Source organism: Bombus huntii, chromosome 12, assembly GCF_024542735.1.
Source record: "Bombus huntii isolate Logan2020A chromosome 12, iyBomHunt1.1, whole genome shotgun sequence".
Classification (NCBI taxonomy): domain Eukaryota; kingdom Metazoa; phylum Arthropoda; class Insecta; order Hymenoptera; family Apidae; genus Bombus; species Bombus huntii.
Window position 1 is genome coordinate 1,665,210 of NC_066249.1, and position 15,350 is coordinate 1,680,559.

At 39.9% G+C, this 15,350-nt stretch overlaps 1 protein-coding gene across 3 annotated transcripts in view; it reads right to left on the bottom strand.

Annotated features, from left to right (window-relative positions):
* The window catches only part of LOC126872005 (homeobox protein SIX1-like), a 62,184-nt gene that overhangs the window by 11,259 nt on the left and 35,575 nt on the right, over nucleotides 1–15,350 (bottom strand). For 2 of the 3 annotated variants that reach the window (XM_050631456.1, XM_050631455.1), the window contains exon 4: nucleotides 272–737. In XM_050631456.1, coding sequence (XP_050487413.1) covers nucleotides 272–737 — 466 coding nt within the window. The remainder of the gene's footprint in view (nucleotides 1–271; nucleotides 738–15,350) is intronic. The other variant, XM_050631457.1, reaches the window with a different exon arrangement.

A 15,350-nucleotide genomic window follows, 5' to 3' on the forward strand; every position in this document is an offset into this window, starting at 1 on the left:
TCCATTAATCCTTTTAATCCTATCAATCCTTTAAAATTACAGTGAAATATAATAATGTGCACTGAGGTCATCTCCTAAAATTACTTGTCAAACACTGATGTCTATTCTGGAATTCCATGAAATTGAAAGTAACTTGAATATTTATGACAACATTGTGATAAACTATCGCTTGATCCTTAATCGGTTAAGATCAGTCCCTCTTTCTTCTGCCAAGAAAAGAAATGAAAAAAATATGGAAAGTAGCAAAACCACACAAAACAGTTCACTATACCTGTGGACTATAGTACTGCATATAGTCCAACTGGCTCTTCTGCTGGGCGCAGCTGGGTGGCGGCGGTGGCAAGGTCGCCGTGGGATGTACCAAGCCGTGAGTACCGTGAGCACCGACCTGGAGATGATGTTGCAGCTGATGATGAAGGTTCCGTTTGTCGTCTCCGCTCTCGCTTCCGGTATCGTGGTGTTGTATATGGTGCGTCGGCGTGTGAGGATGGCTCAAGGTCGAGCCATGGCCTTGGTGGTACGAATGAGGACTGGAAACCGAGACAGGAGGAGGAAGCTGATACATGCTCGACGCCTGTTGATGTTCCATCATCGGTTGCTGCTGCTGCGCAGCTACAGCGCAGGATGATGGTTGTTGCGGCGGTTGCTGATTGACCGCCTGCCTCTTCGTTTCATCGCCACTTTCGCTGCTCGAATCACCTAAACCTCCGCCGTGAGTTTTATCCTCTCGTTGGCCGCTGTAACAGATAAGAAGACGGTTTGCTTGTTAGAGAAGATCGATGAAGTACAAACTTACTTTTCATGCAATTCTGCGCCTGAATAACAGTTTAATAATTGAACAAACGAAGTTGCGTACATGTAAATTTTGTAAATTACAAGTCAATAGTCGAGCGATATTAAGACAAACGATCAACTGATATTCGATTACAATTTACAACTTGTACGTAACTTTCAACAATTACAGTAAGTCTGTCTAATGAGGAAGTGCAATCAACGGATCCTACCAGTAATGATTTTCATCAAGAACAAACTACGACTATATAAAATCGCGAAACAACCATTCCACTTCTAAGTTCTCCAAAGATCCCGACGCAATCCCATTCTCAATGTTTCCTCAAAAATATGAACACACAGCCCTCCTAACAATGCAAGAACAGATTAGAAAACGGCAGAAAGCACACAGATCCTCCATAGATTTCGCTCGTTATCTATCCAACAAATTTCTCCTAGTTAACGCGAACAATACCCACACCCAGCGATGGAGGCCGCTTAGATATCCAATTAATATTGCAAGTCGATGCCAGGCGAATCTTTACCGCTCTCTTCTCGTTTGCTTCGGGCGGTTCCTCCGCAACACCACGCTACGCCACGATACTAAACTCTTCTTCTCACAACCGGTAACAGTTCCAATATAATTACCGACAAAACAGTCGACCAATGATCCTCGGTATCCCGAGAAGCGGAAGAGGATAAGGGCTGCACGGAATAATGCCTGCTAAGATAATACCATCTTCGATTCGTAAAATACCGGTGAAGAGGGTACTGCTTCCTTTTCTGGCTGTAGCAACGTGAATTAAGGGTGGAGCATCGCTGAGAACAAGGAGGAACGAGTAAAACTGACAACAGAATAGCAATACAAAGCGAGAGAAAGAGAGAGGAAGAGAGGAGTGAACTCGCTCTGGACGTATCGTAAACTCAATTTAGCAGGCTGGACCTCCTCGAAGCCACGAAGCACGTGCGACCACTTCGGGGTCCTTGCGGCCTCGCGCTTCAACCTCTTTCTCTCTTGGACGTTCGGTTACCTCCTCGTCATGCTTGACTAAGACACTCTCTATATCCAGGTACGAGCAATCGTTAAGCGCTTGTTTTACAAGTCGTTTAGACGTGGCCGCCGCGATACGGCACTGTCTCTCCAGGCGCAAGTGCCACGACACTTGTCTACGGGGTGTTTTCGAGAACCGGTCCCTCTCGCGTTCGTTCAGTTCGGCCCCGCCTCCCTTGCCAGCTACCGAACTCTGATAACGGGCATCCCGTTTCACACACTTTCGTGTAACCTTTCACTTTTGTGATATCGGCGACCCTCTCGATCTTCCACGACCGACTTCCACGGAAACCCCGTTCACGGTATTTCGGTTAAACGAAATGAAATTTAAATTTGTGGATGCTTGAATTTTGTATGGTGTCTTTTATCGACAGGATACACGCGTTACAACGCGGTTTTACGCTCTTTCGGGTATCATTTTACTTTTATAATATCGGGAATTATTCGATCTCTGAGGATTGACTTCCTTGTGTATCTTAGCGAGTATCTAGAGCTGAATAAAATTCGTATTTACGAATGATTCGTTATCGTAACTTTTACGCTTTCCCGCGTGTATTTTTATTGTGACATCGATGAGATTTCGGATTTTTGTATATATTTATATATGGTTAAATCATACAGAAATTATCGGCTCATAAAGTATCAGAAGAAAGGATAGTAAAGGAGAAAGGGTGGAAGGACAACGATGATTTCGTTAGATTAGAATCTGACATAACGTTAAACTGAAAAGTAAAACAAGGAAGGTCAGTGGTTTCGTTAGATTAAGAGTCTAGCATAACGTTAAACTCAAGAAATTATCGTCCTATACATATCACGATAAAAGATCAACGAAGATTCCATTAGATAAGAGTGTAACATGTCGTTAAGTTCTATGGAAACTCACTCGTACAGTATCACAACTAAACGGATAAAAGAATCTCAAAGAACAAGATCAAGGAAGATTCTACGGAATTCCAACATATTATCAAACGATATAGAAATTATCGTTTCATGGAAAATCACACTACGAAAGATGAAAATGCCGCTGAAAATCAAAGAAAGATTCCACTGTATAAGAGTCTAACGTATCGTCGTAAATAGAAATTCACTTATACAGTAACAGTATTTATTTTTTTTACACATCGTTAAACGATAATAGAAATTATTGTCTCATACAGAAGCGCGCTAAAAAAGATCAAGGAAGATCCCAACGAAAAAAAAGGAAAGATATAGGTTCCTATATCCCTCGACTAATTCTTCCAAGACAAGGCGAACGATAAATCCGTTCGGCAGGTGAAAATCTGGTTGGTCGTTCGGTGCCGGTTGCAGGGGAGTCGGTTCTCGTCGTCCGAGGACAAGAATTATTTCCACGAGACGCGATGCAACAGATCCCACACGTGGAACGACGTAGTTCCGAGGCAAGGACAAGGGGATCAGCTTGTTTCCACCGGTACTTTCCGTGCCACCCGTTGCATGCCTGGGTCTATAACCCCAGACGAGGTGTCCCCAGGTATGCCTTATCCGAGTCGAGATCGCGCAGTAAATTTATCCGCGTTGCACGCCGCGCGTTGCCTGCCTAACAGAACGGAATCTTTCGGGCATTATTATTTTCATTAGGATTTGTGACTCATCGCGTGCCCGGGACATTTATTTGGCGGACGAGTTCCTCGCGACAACTAAACCTATTACCGCGAGATCTCTCGCTTCTCTTCGCCATTCCATCCAACAGTTTTTCTCTTGATTTTTCAGACCTTTGGTCTTATTATCGTTTATTATTTTATTGCGATTATCCACAGTCATCGGGGTTTTTTTTTTTTTTATTGGGAAATAAGATACAAATTAAAAGATATAGAGCAGGTAGGCACTGTATATAGATGTATACAGGGTGGTTGGTAACTGGTGGTACAAGCGGAAAGGGGGTGATTCTACGCGAAAAAAGAAGTCGAAAATATAGAATAACAATTTTTCGTTCGAGGCTTTGTTTTCGAGAAAATCGACTTTGAATTTCCGCTCGGTACGCGTGCACTTTATCACGTCTCGTTATAACGGGTCTCACTGTAGATCGTTGTCTCGATGGAAAAATTAAAAAAAAAAATTTTTATTCTATATTTTCGACTTCTTTTTTCGCGTAGAATCGCCCCCTTTTCGCTTGTCCCACCAGTTACCAACCACCCTGTATATCGTAGAATCTATTTTAAAGAAATTTCCTATGATACACGTATATTAAATTTTCATAAATCTACCGTAAAATTGTCATAGCTTTGTCCGATCATTATCGTCAGACTACAATTATAAATATATTATAAATACTTCTCTTTTAATTCTGATATTTTAGTCCAATTGAACTGTAGTTTGATATTAGTCGAGACTTTGTTTCGTATACAGGGTGGTTGGTAACTGGTGGTCCAAGCGGAAAGGGGTGATTCTACGCGAAAAAAAAATCGAAGATATAGAATAAAAATTTTTTTTTCTTAATTTTTTAATTTTTCCATCGAGACAATGATCTACAGTGAGATCCGTCATAACGAGACGTGATAAAGTGCACGCGTACCGAGCGAAAATTCAAAGTCGATTTTCTCGAAAACAAAGCCTCAAACGAAAAATTGTTATTCTATATTTTCGACTTCTTTTTTCGCGTAGAATCGCCCCCTTTCCGCTTGTACCACTAGTTACCAACCACCCTGTATATAGATAGGTATATGTAAATGAAGAATGGATGAAGCGTAGTAGTATATCTATAGATATACAGGAATTTAATTTTCGTTTGGTTTTATGTTTATAAATTATATAAAACCAAGTCCGATTTCTAAGTCATCAGGCAACAGCCAGTAAATACGATATAATACTTTGAAATTATATGTGACACTAATTTTACAGAATAGAGAATTATCCAGAAAGAAACGAGCAGTGATATTCTGAAATTATAAGTGACACTCTTGTTGAAAGACACATTTTAAATGAACAAAAAATTACATACACAAATTAATGAATCACCTTATACAGTACACGTAGTATATGTATCGTTATACAGGCGCAGTTCGTTAGAATTAGTAACACGTCCAATTATTTCCCAATATCGAGGCAATAATTCAAAGGTAATTTCGTATCATCACTGATAACGATCGTCGATTTTGCGGAGGATGACGATGGCCGGATAATTTTTACTGTCGTTATTTTTAATCATTTTCTCGTACGAAAAATGTGACACGCTAGTGAATAACATCGAAACGGGCCGAAAAACCGTGGCGCGCGATTTTATGGCATCAGCATGGTCTCGCCGTTTTAAACGGCGCTGAGATAATGATCGAAGGCGCGGCTCGTTTTATTAATCGGCCAGTTCGTAAATAAGCTTCACTTGGAAATTCCGTAACCGGGCTTCTCCTCTCCATTGCTCGAGCGAAGTCAACGAGATCGATTCGTTCAGTTTCCAGAAACAGAAATGGCCGAGAACGGTTCCATGGATCCCATCGTGAAGAAGATTCTATCTTACGAGGAACAACGTCCCTGGCGTTGTTCTTAAGGTCACCTCCTGACCGCAGAATTCCCTAATAATTCAACCACTTTTGACGTTAAAGACCATGAATATTAAACAGTTAAAAGAAACGTGGAGGATGATCATAGTAACGTAACATAACTCACGAGAATATTCATATTACTACAAATATTCAATTTCGACGTCAAATAAAGAGTAAATAACATTAGTTAGGAAATTGGTATAAAAAGATTCCGACATATATACGTAGGTTAAAAAAGATAACCTTGGGCAATTATTATATACATACTTAGAATGAAAGCGTATTGTATTATCAATTATCTCGCGGATTTATTGTAACTGTAAATAGAAGTAGTGCAGATCACTATCATTTAGCAGCTGCTCTCGCTCGTATTCGGTATTACCAACAACCCTAAATGCAGATGCAATCTCGAAAATGAAACTTAACCATGCCTTATGTCTTATGGCAATGTAATCTATATAATGTTCAAGGAACGAAATTAATATATGTACAACCTTCGAAAGATAAATTTCCAGCTACCATTAGACGTTGCAACGCTGCTGACTATTCCGAACATCAAAGCGTGTCTTCACATTCTAAGCTTCTTAAATAGTTGCAACTCGTGTATCTAGGAGAAAGCCGAAAAAAAGAGCTTCATCTCACTGTGTACTTTCGTATGTAAATATCCAGTTATACTACTTTGTAATACTATACAATGTTGGAAAATTCTGTTATAATATATCGTTATGATAAATTTCTTACGAAGTTTTTTCCAATAAAGAAAAAAGAAAATATATTTTACCAAAGTACAGAGATCTAAACTTGATCTATACTGATAAATCATTGTAATAAGTGCGCTAGAAAGAGAAACGGAAAAGAAAAAAAATAATCGGTGAATAAAAAAGAAAGATAGGTTAGGGTCAAATTACATATACCTATGAAACATGTACCATGTGACGTAGCCACATGCCGTACGTAGCGCTGTCCATCAGTCCTTAGTACGCATGCGCACTGCTCCCATCGAGAAGAATCGCGCGGTTAGAATTTATTAAAGAAGAACGTGTGATTACCGTGTGTACCGCTCGCCACGAACCCTGACCCCGCTCGTTTGAGACGGGGCGATACCGTGTGGTGGCTCGAATAAAGTGTGCGACAACGCAGGGGCGACAGAGCCGATATAATCCGATTTTACGAGGCGGCCCACGAGAGAAAAAGATTCAACGAAGGGGGAACGAAGAAAGCCATGAAGTAGGTGCGACAAAGAGGGCGAGAAAGAAGGGAGATGCTATCTCGACCCCGTGCTGCTCTCTCCCGAGCGATATAAACTTAGACGCGAATTAGTGGAATCGCGCAAGCCGATACCATCTCATTTTGGCCGGCTAGCGAATAACGCCATAGGAAATTTATCGGGAAATTAAATTACGAATTATGCTAATCCGACTGAATAGCCCTCGGCTCTTTCTTTCTTTCACTGTCTATATATGTAAGAATGAAACGGCGATGCTGTTCGAGTGGTTACTGACAGATATGATCGGTCTATCGATACCGTGAACGTTGTGACTTTTGTTTATAATATATCTCGTAGAGTTTTTCGAAATATGTACGCGCGAGATGTCTCGCGTGACAGCGCCACCCACTCGCAATCATCGACCACCATCTATAGAATCGTATCTCTTTTATTCGATATCGTTTGCTCGATGAAAAACGACGCTCGAATATGCTGCGATAAAATGGATTACGATGAACTGTAGATATATGCACGATGTTGAAATACGTCCATATGTCGAACGTGTTGAAGAGCAGCTGATTAAGGATGGGCATAATTTTTAGATTTGTCAACCTAATAAGGATGATGGACAAGAGTACAGTTCACTATAAAGTCATAGAGTATCATAAGAAAGTACGTACATATCCACCTGAATCTTATAGCTCCTTTTATGATCAATTATTAAAGTTAAGCTAAATATTTTAAATGTCTTATACATACTATATTGTAACACTACGCATCTGGTTCTTTTTTGTTTATTAGCCGGTCTCTCTTTCCTGTCAACTGGATAACTTTTTAAACAATTATGAGGAACAACGAAACAGCGGAATGAACATGAATGAATTGATACATATTTTATTTTTTATTGTACCATGCTTACCGTATATGAACACCGTGTATATATGGCTTGTTAAAAGACGTTATTAATTTCTACGATGAACGATATACAGTCTACAAAATGTTTACGCATACGCAAATGATTACTTCTTATTCGGCTTTGTTTTCTATCTCGTCTTTCCTCATACAGACTTTATTGTAACATACATAACGTAATTCTATACAGTCAACGACTATAGTGTTCAGCATTCTTCGTTTGCGCGATTGTCAACAATCGTCGGTGACTTTTTCCACGATCTATTTGATTACAGGCCTATAAGACAGAGAGGAATTTCGAGGGCGTGAGACGTAGTGCCGCGTCTCCAACGATCATGAGTGTGGCGTCTCGGCACGGGACACGCGTAAACGTTGGCCGTATATCTTCGCGGCGAATTAGAAAAGGACGGAAAATGAATAGAAAGAGCAAAAGACACGAGGTGACCAGTGGAAAGCCGACTAAAAGCCGAGCCAAGAGATCTGAGATTTCGGCTTCTATTCTGGTCAGAGATGCGATCCGATTGCGCTCGCCGTCGCGTTAGAAACGCGAGACAATATTATTAGACCGTGTTGTGAAAAACAAAGAAAAAGGGGAACAATCTCTAGCTAACGGACATAACGCCTGCTGTTCATGTTCATACAGTTCAATTACTACTCGAGTCGAGAACTAAATTGTGTACCTATATCGGAAGAAACGTTTAACCTACAACTGACCTTCGCTTTCACTCTATTTTTATATTTTAACGCTATGACGACCGGCTACTAGTTGCAAAAGTCATTTTTATTAGTAGTCAGCTGCGTCTTTCAATAATTAATAAGACATATTATCTTTCAGTAACTTCAGATAAGTATCTTATTTGCATGTAGCGTCACCGATCTTAATTACATTAACTTATTAAGTACACCAAAATTAAGTAATCTACACATTCACGGTTACCAATGATATCAATTAAACATTGAAATAAAATACAAGAACTTCAACCAAAAATAATACCTCTCTCGTTACATACTAATTATTCGCAGAATTATCTGGCGCCATAAATCCCACTACAAAAGCCTAACTTTCGTGAGATCCAGAATTAGATGGGCGCGTTATTATCTCAGGAGGGGAGATCCTTCGAACGGAGAAGACTAGCGAACAGAGAAGGCTACTTCAGGATTTACTCTGCATGCAGTCGAAAAGGCAGGAAGGCAAGCTTTCCATCGCAGATGAATCTCCATGGATGTAGAGAGAGCAAATTGAAAATCGGCTGGTCAGCTTGTCGGCAGGCAGAGAGAGAATTTTCCCAAGCACGCCAAGGGAAGAAGCCTGTTACTGCTCTCACAGTTTCTCTGGTCTCTAGATCCAGTCCGCTCGGCAGGTGAGCGCGTCGAGTAAGCGCCGAAGAGAAGAAGGGACTTCACCGGCAGCTGATTCCATAAGCAGATAGGAAAGAATTTCTTCGGCCTAAAATAATGGGGATGCAGCCTACCGTGTACACACCGCCTCTGTTTACAAACTTTGCTCGCCTCTTTCTTTGCTCTTGCTTCCTCCTCCGTGGTCAAGCTAACCGCGTCTACCTTTTGTTTCTCTTTACCTGCCACTCTCACCCCATGCTCTTCATGGCGATTTTACCGATCGTGTAATTTTAAGGAAATATTCACCATGGGTTGTTGACGGTTATATATAGTTTCTATAGTATCTGTATCTTTTTAAGGATACGAAAATAACCTTCACGGTTTTGCTTTAACGCGAGTGTGTATAGCGATAAGATCTGAAACACTTCCGAGTCGCTTGGAATCTGGATCGTTATCGAGGCATCCAAGACTGAAAACCTATCAAGATTTTCAAAAGTTTTAAGCCTCGAATTTTGTTCCAATTACATAATTTGAATTTCTCTCGTACATATTCAATACATAGAGAAATATACAAACTGCTATAAACTACGAAGTTCCAATAGATTCGAATCAAAAACCACAACAGAGAAGCGGCTAATCGATTATAGTTAAATCTCCGCACTCCTATTTCGAAGTTAATACCACTGATTGATCGATAATTTGGGATCGTTGAATGGGTGACAGAGCGATAACATCGGTAGAGGTAAACTCAGAAGTCCTCACCTGAATAAGAGGACCGAAGCGTTAAAACGCTTTCGGTGTTTCAGAATTCCTTAATCCGGATTACGTTGAACCTGCCACTCGGTAGTCTTCTTCGTTCTATGAGGAACGTGTTACACAAGTGAATGGATATATCTGCTTGTCTTCAACTCCTATTCTTCAACTTGTTTCAGGGAGGCACGAGGAAGAAGTATGTCGATGGCGGAACTCGGACAAAAGTTTTGTACCACAGCCGAGAATCTTGGTTAATGATCATGTCAATGATCGGTTGATCGATTCTATCGCGTGAAACAGATTTAATCTGGGCAAAGATACTGCGACGGAACACCCACCGAGCGTCCTTTATTTTATTGAAAAATATGCAAATCGATCATGAGCGAGATGGAGAGTCTAGATAGACGCCTAGAGGCTATTTATCTCTAGATTTATGACCACGATTTAATCCCTTTTTTTCGTCTTGCTATGCGAATCCTCTGATTTATCGACCTTTTCATTGAAGACAACTCTAAGTAACTGTCTATGTCTTTGTACTTAATTACTTTGTAATTAATTGGGTACCTTATACCCAATAGTATAGGTATAAGGTAAATAATGCACAAAATACTTGATTATACAATAGTGTATCTACTACTGTACTTAATTAAATATAAACTAAACAATGCACAAAGTACTTGATTATCGAATAGCGTATTTACTCATACTTAATTAAGCACAGAATAAATAACAGATACGAAATAATCGGTGATGCAATAGTGCACAAAATGGTGCTGCAGTTCTGATGAGATCCGATGCAAAAGTAAAATGTACATTGCACTTCGCTATCTATAATTATTCGATATTTCTTAAATAATTTCAATTTAAAACGCGTACAATTTCTAACTTATGACGCAGTCAAGACAGGATTCTTTGTTCCGATAAAGAATCGTATTACACGTAAAATTTGAATATATGCAAAAATTTCCATATAAATCACCGTACTTCCGAATCAGTCATTGAAACAACTAGAAGCCTGTTTTACAAGCTTCAATCAAAATTAACTTCATTTGACAAAATTTAGTAGACGCAAGAAGTGTAGCGATTAATCTCAATTGATACTGGGAAGAATGTTCGGCTTCTCCGACTTGTCTCTTCGATTGAACATACTAATTCAAAGTCATTGAAAATCCCCCGCGTGTCCAACAAGATTAACGACGCGATAATTACGAATGTAGCAGTTGTAACGCAGGGGTAACCAAACGAAAGACGAATAGCCGGCGGATTCCGAGCAGAAGAGTTATCGACCTCTGCATAGGTGGCGGTCGCATCGAAATTCGCGGGGAAATGAATGGCGCTTTATCTCCGACTGATCGGCTTGTTTCCACATTGGAATCGTACGGAAGAATTTGCTGCTTCCACACCGCCTGCCAGAAATTCTACGTTTTCATGCCAAACTTTAGTATGTACGATCAAAGAACAACGACGACTAACATCCAATCGTAAATTTTATGTATGGAGGATACACAGCGACGCTCTGTTATTTTCCTAATGCGCATGCGCATACTATTGAGCAAGTAGTTTATTACTAGATTGTGGATCTTTAAAGAAATTCAAATTTTTATAAACATAAGTAAAGAAACATTTCTTTCATTGTTATTATTTATCCGTTATTCTAGAATTCTATTTATATTTTAGAATTATTGTATCGCTTCTGTAAGCTATAATTTAAAGATATTATATGCTTCATACAAGCATTAGTTTGTAAGTAGTAAGTGTGTAACAAGTAAATATAGGCTGTGAATGTTTATAGGAAATTTAAAGATGCAAAAACGCATATATAAATTAGGTTCGCCATAAATACGAATTTAGTCACTGGTTATATCCATTCTGCTAAATTATAGCACTGCAAGGGAGTAAATAATATCGGGATTGCGATTCGTGCGTAACGTGTTGCATCTATTTACACTATATATTCTATAATCTGTTAAAATGACTGGATTCCTATTTATATCCTTCTCTAACTATATACAATCGTTTACTATAAACTTATGACCCTCGTAAATTCCTGGTTAATAATGTACGATAAACTTCGTAGTCAAGCTACGCTGAGTTACGTGCGTAAATAAAAATGGCGGCACATTAGTTCCGGTAGACATGCGCAGTACGTCCACGCGCATACCCATGGCACCTATTTGAATCACAAGAGTCGAGATGTCTATTGAAAATGATATAGCGCTACGTTTCGCATCTTTTCTTAACTGGAAATATAGGACGTGAAATAGCACAACACAGTATCGTTAAGAATTCTTTATAGGCTCTTCATCGTTTGCGATTCGCGACTCGATTTCGTAGCGAAATAGTTGGCATCGGGGAGACAATTGTATCTCAGAATTTCATGAAACTTCTAACGTCAAAATGTTATTGCTATTTACGAGTCACTATCCTCTCGTTTATCATCATCCTCAAAGCTTCTCATAGAAGTCATGTATTTCTTATTACAAGAATTCATTTATCACTCGAATGTCTTATCCATTTATTATCGTGTTATGATATAAAGCCAGGCATTCAAAATAAAAGTGGACTAATTCCAATACTCGACAAAGCGATCCTAAAAATCAGAATTCTAAGAATCAGATGAAACAAATCTCCGCCTAGATCCTATTATTCTTTCACTCTACTGATTGCAAAACAATTCTATTCCCCAGTTTCCTTGATCTGCATTCTGATCCGACATAGAAAAAAATGGGAGAACGCGGTGTTTCTCTCTTTGCAAGGTGAAACTTAGTACGAGCAGCAGACACACGGGCAGAGGAGGTGGACAGCACACCACGAAGATCGAAACTTCTTGACGTATATACTTACATAAGTTGTGTTCCAAGCTGACGAGTAACTCGATACCGTTTAAGGGAACGTCTGCGTGTACCGTTGTACACGTACAGTACGTCACACGAAAACGCTTCCGTTGTTGGGATGCTACCACGAAACGAAAACGAGGAAAAAATATGACGGATACAGACGTCGAACGTATTCAACCGAAACACAACGAACGATTTCAGTTCTTTAGTGAAGAATTCAAAAAAACAGACTGCGGTATAAGGAAAAAGATCCAGAGGAGGAGAGGTTTGATAAAGATGACGCGTGGACAGTTCAGTTGTGCAATTTCTTGAAACTAACTTACGATTGCTCACAGTGTTGATTATTACATTTTGGATATTTATACGAATTATTATGGCACAGATTTGTTTGATCTACTAAATACTATATAAATCATCATTTCGAAATTGAAGAAAATCGTGGTTTCATCATTTTTCTTATATCATCTTTGTTTTTCTTCATTCAATTATAAATATGTAATCATTATTTACTTGTATAATATATAGCCTACATAACTTGATATAAAAATAACGATGATAATATAAAACACGAGCAACTTCAAATATTTCAACATTAACTTGAAAAATGAAAAAATAGTAGCTAGCACATTTCAACCAAGGGAGTATAATATAATCAAAAACGTATACATAACGTAATTACATACATATAGCGACTGATAAATTATTTGAAATTATACTAATAATACTTTCAGCAAGAAATCTTATAATTATAAAAAAAAAAAAAATGTAGAAGCGGTAACGCGTGAAAGATCACTTACAACAAGAATAGTGTTGTCCAAAGCAGACTGAAGAAATAAAAAAAAACCACGAAATAAAGCTCATTTATCCGGTTCGGCATAAATCGATAATATACGGCGAAACTTAAAACTTGATTTACGAGAACGTGCTAGATAATTCACGATAAGTCAACCTTGTCGAGGGGATTGGAGAAAGGAGAAAAATTTTAGCAGCCATGACGAATTCGAACGAGATCCGGAAACGCGTGTTATCGACGCAGGAAATTGCATGTTGGATTGTCGAACGATTTCCTTGAATTTGCATCGCGTGTCCGACTAGTTGCACAACAAGACGAGCCTAGGCTTGGATTAGATCTGACTCTCCGTGTTTCTGTTCTGTCCGACAACGCAGTAAAATGCAAACGATCCAGAACGGATTGGTAGATCGAGAAGAGAGAAACACAGAACGGAGTAATAGAGAGACTGGCAAGCTTTTCTATTAGAGACGGCTAGCCGCTATTGCACGCTACATTTGAACTTCATTGTTCGTTACGTTACTTTGGTTTCTGGGCAGCTTAGCCAACGTTCTTCTTGTTTTTCTCTTTCCTTTGTCTTTTTCTCGCCACATCTAAGAATACGCTTGCCTCGCAATTTTTATTTAAACGATATCCGCGTGATTTTTGAAAATATTGCCTTTTAAACGATTGCCCTAAAAATTCTACAGAAACGTAGCTTTCATTTTCTTTGAAATTTTTTTAGTTATTTTCGTTGCTCTCCGTAGCGGTTATTTCGATTCATATTCTGACTTCGCAACATTTTTGGCTAACTGACATTCTATCTTGCATCTCAAACAAGATATATTTCTCTAACACGTTACCGTCCATTTCTTTCCTTATACGTCAGAACTTTATTATTCTCACCACGCCCCGCTTGATCATAACCTCAAAGCTTCCAAAACACATGTACGCGAGGCGGGCATACACAGTGCATTCTGGGAATGCGTGCATGAATGAATGCCCCCTCTGTCGCCTGAAGAGAGTCGACAGAAGAAAACGAGGGGGGCTCATCGAGGGAAGGGAGAGAAAGGAGGAGGAGGAGGAGGAGGAGGAGGAAAAGAAGAAGAAGAAGAGCACGAGGAAGAAGAAGAAGAAGAAGCAGAAGAAGAAACACGCGCCCTCGACTACACAGAGAAAGGGAGAGAACTGAGAGGATTGTTCTTTTTCAAACGGCAGCAGGGACGACGTGTACGCGACGAGGCGGGCCCTTTTTGGCCCTTACGTGGCCATATGTGGCCCCTTCTTCCCTCCGCCTGTCAGATTTGACGTGGTCCTTCTTTAGAAGCGGTTTTTCACCGAGAAGGGGCCCTAACCCGCCTTTTTTGTCCGCGTGTGCCCGAAAATGGCTGAGGCAACCCAACATGGCCGCCCCCTTTCGCCTCTCTCTTCGGCGAAAAAGGGGTCGAATCCGACCGTTCCCCTTCATCCCGTCTCCTCTCCCCGCAAAACGCTTCGCCGTATCAAACGCTCGTCCTTTCCTCGCTTTTTCAAACGCATCCTTTGTGCGGTTTGATAGCTCGAATCAAGAATGTATTCTTCGACGACCTTACTCTACAATTCGAACACGACAGTGCCCCACGACGTGCGCGATGCTTTTCTCTTCTGACCTAAGGAAATTTACCTTCCGATTGTCTCTGTCGGGGATGGAAAAAGAGAAGATTGCTCGTTCGTTAGAGGAGATAGTTTTCGAGAGCGGACCTTTGGAAATTTCTGTTCGGATGAGGCATCGAGCTTCGATGTTGGAGAAGATGGTGACATTCTTGGAGAATGGATTTTGGTGTACATATATAGCGTAATAGTGGCTTTTCCATCGCATGGAATTGTCTATTAGGAAGATACTAAAAAATTAGCGACACGATAAATAAGTACATAGTCTAACACAAATGACAAATACAATAGTCTAACACATATGCGGATTTTTTCGTAAATAAGAAAATCATTTTAACGGATGACTTGGTTCGTGGAATTGAAAATACAAACAAATGCACGGCCAACGAAATTCAGAATTCAGGGCTTACACCTTATAGATATTTAAATCACAGGATATCAGTTGCGCCACCTACTTCGCAGGATATCAGTTGCGCCACCTACTTCGTAGGATATCAGTTGCGCCACCTACTTCGCAGGATATTTCCCGAAGGCCGAACTGCCAGAGTATCTCATCGCCATCCATAAA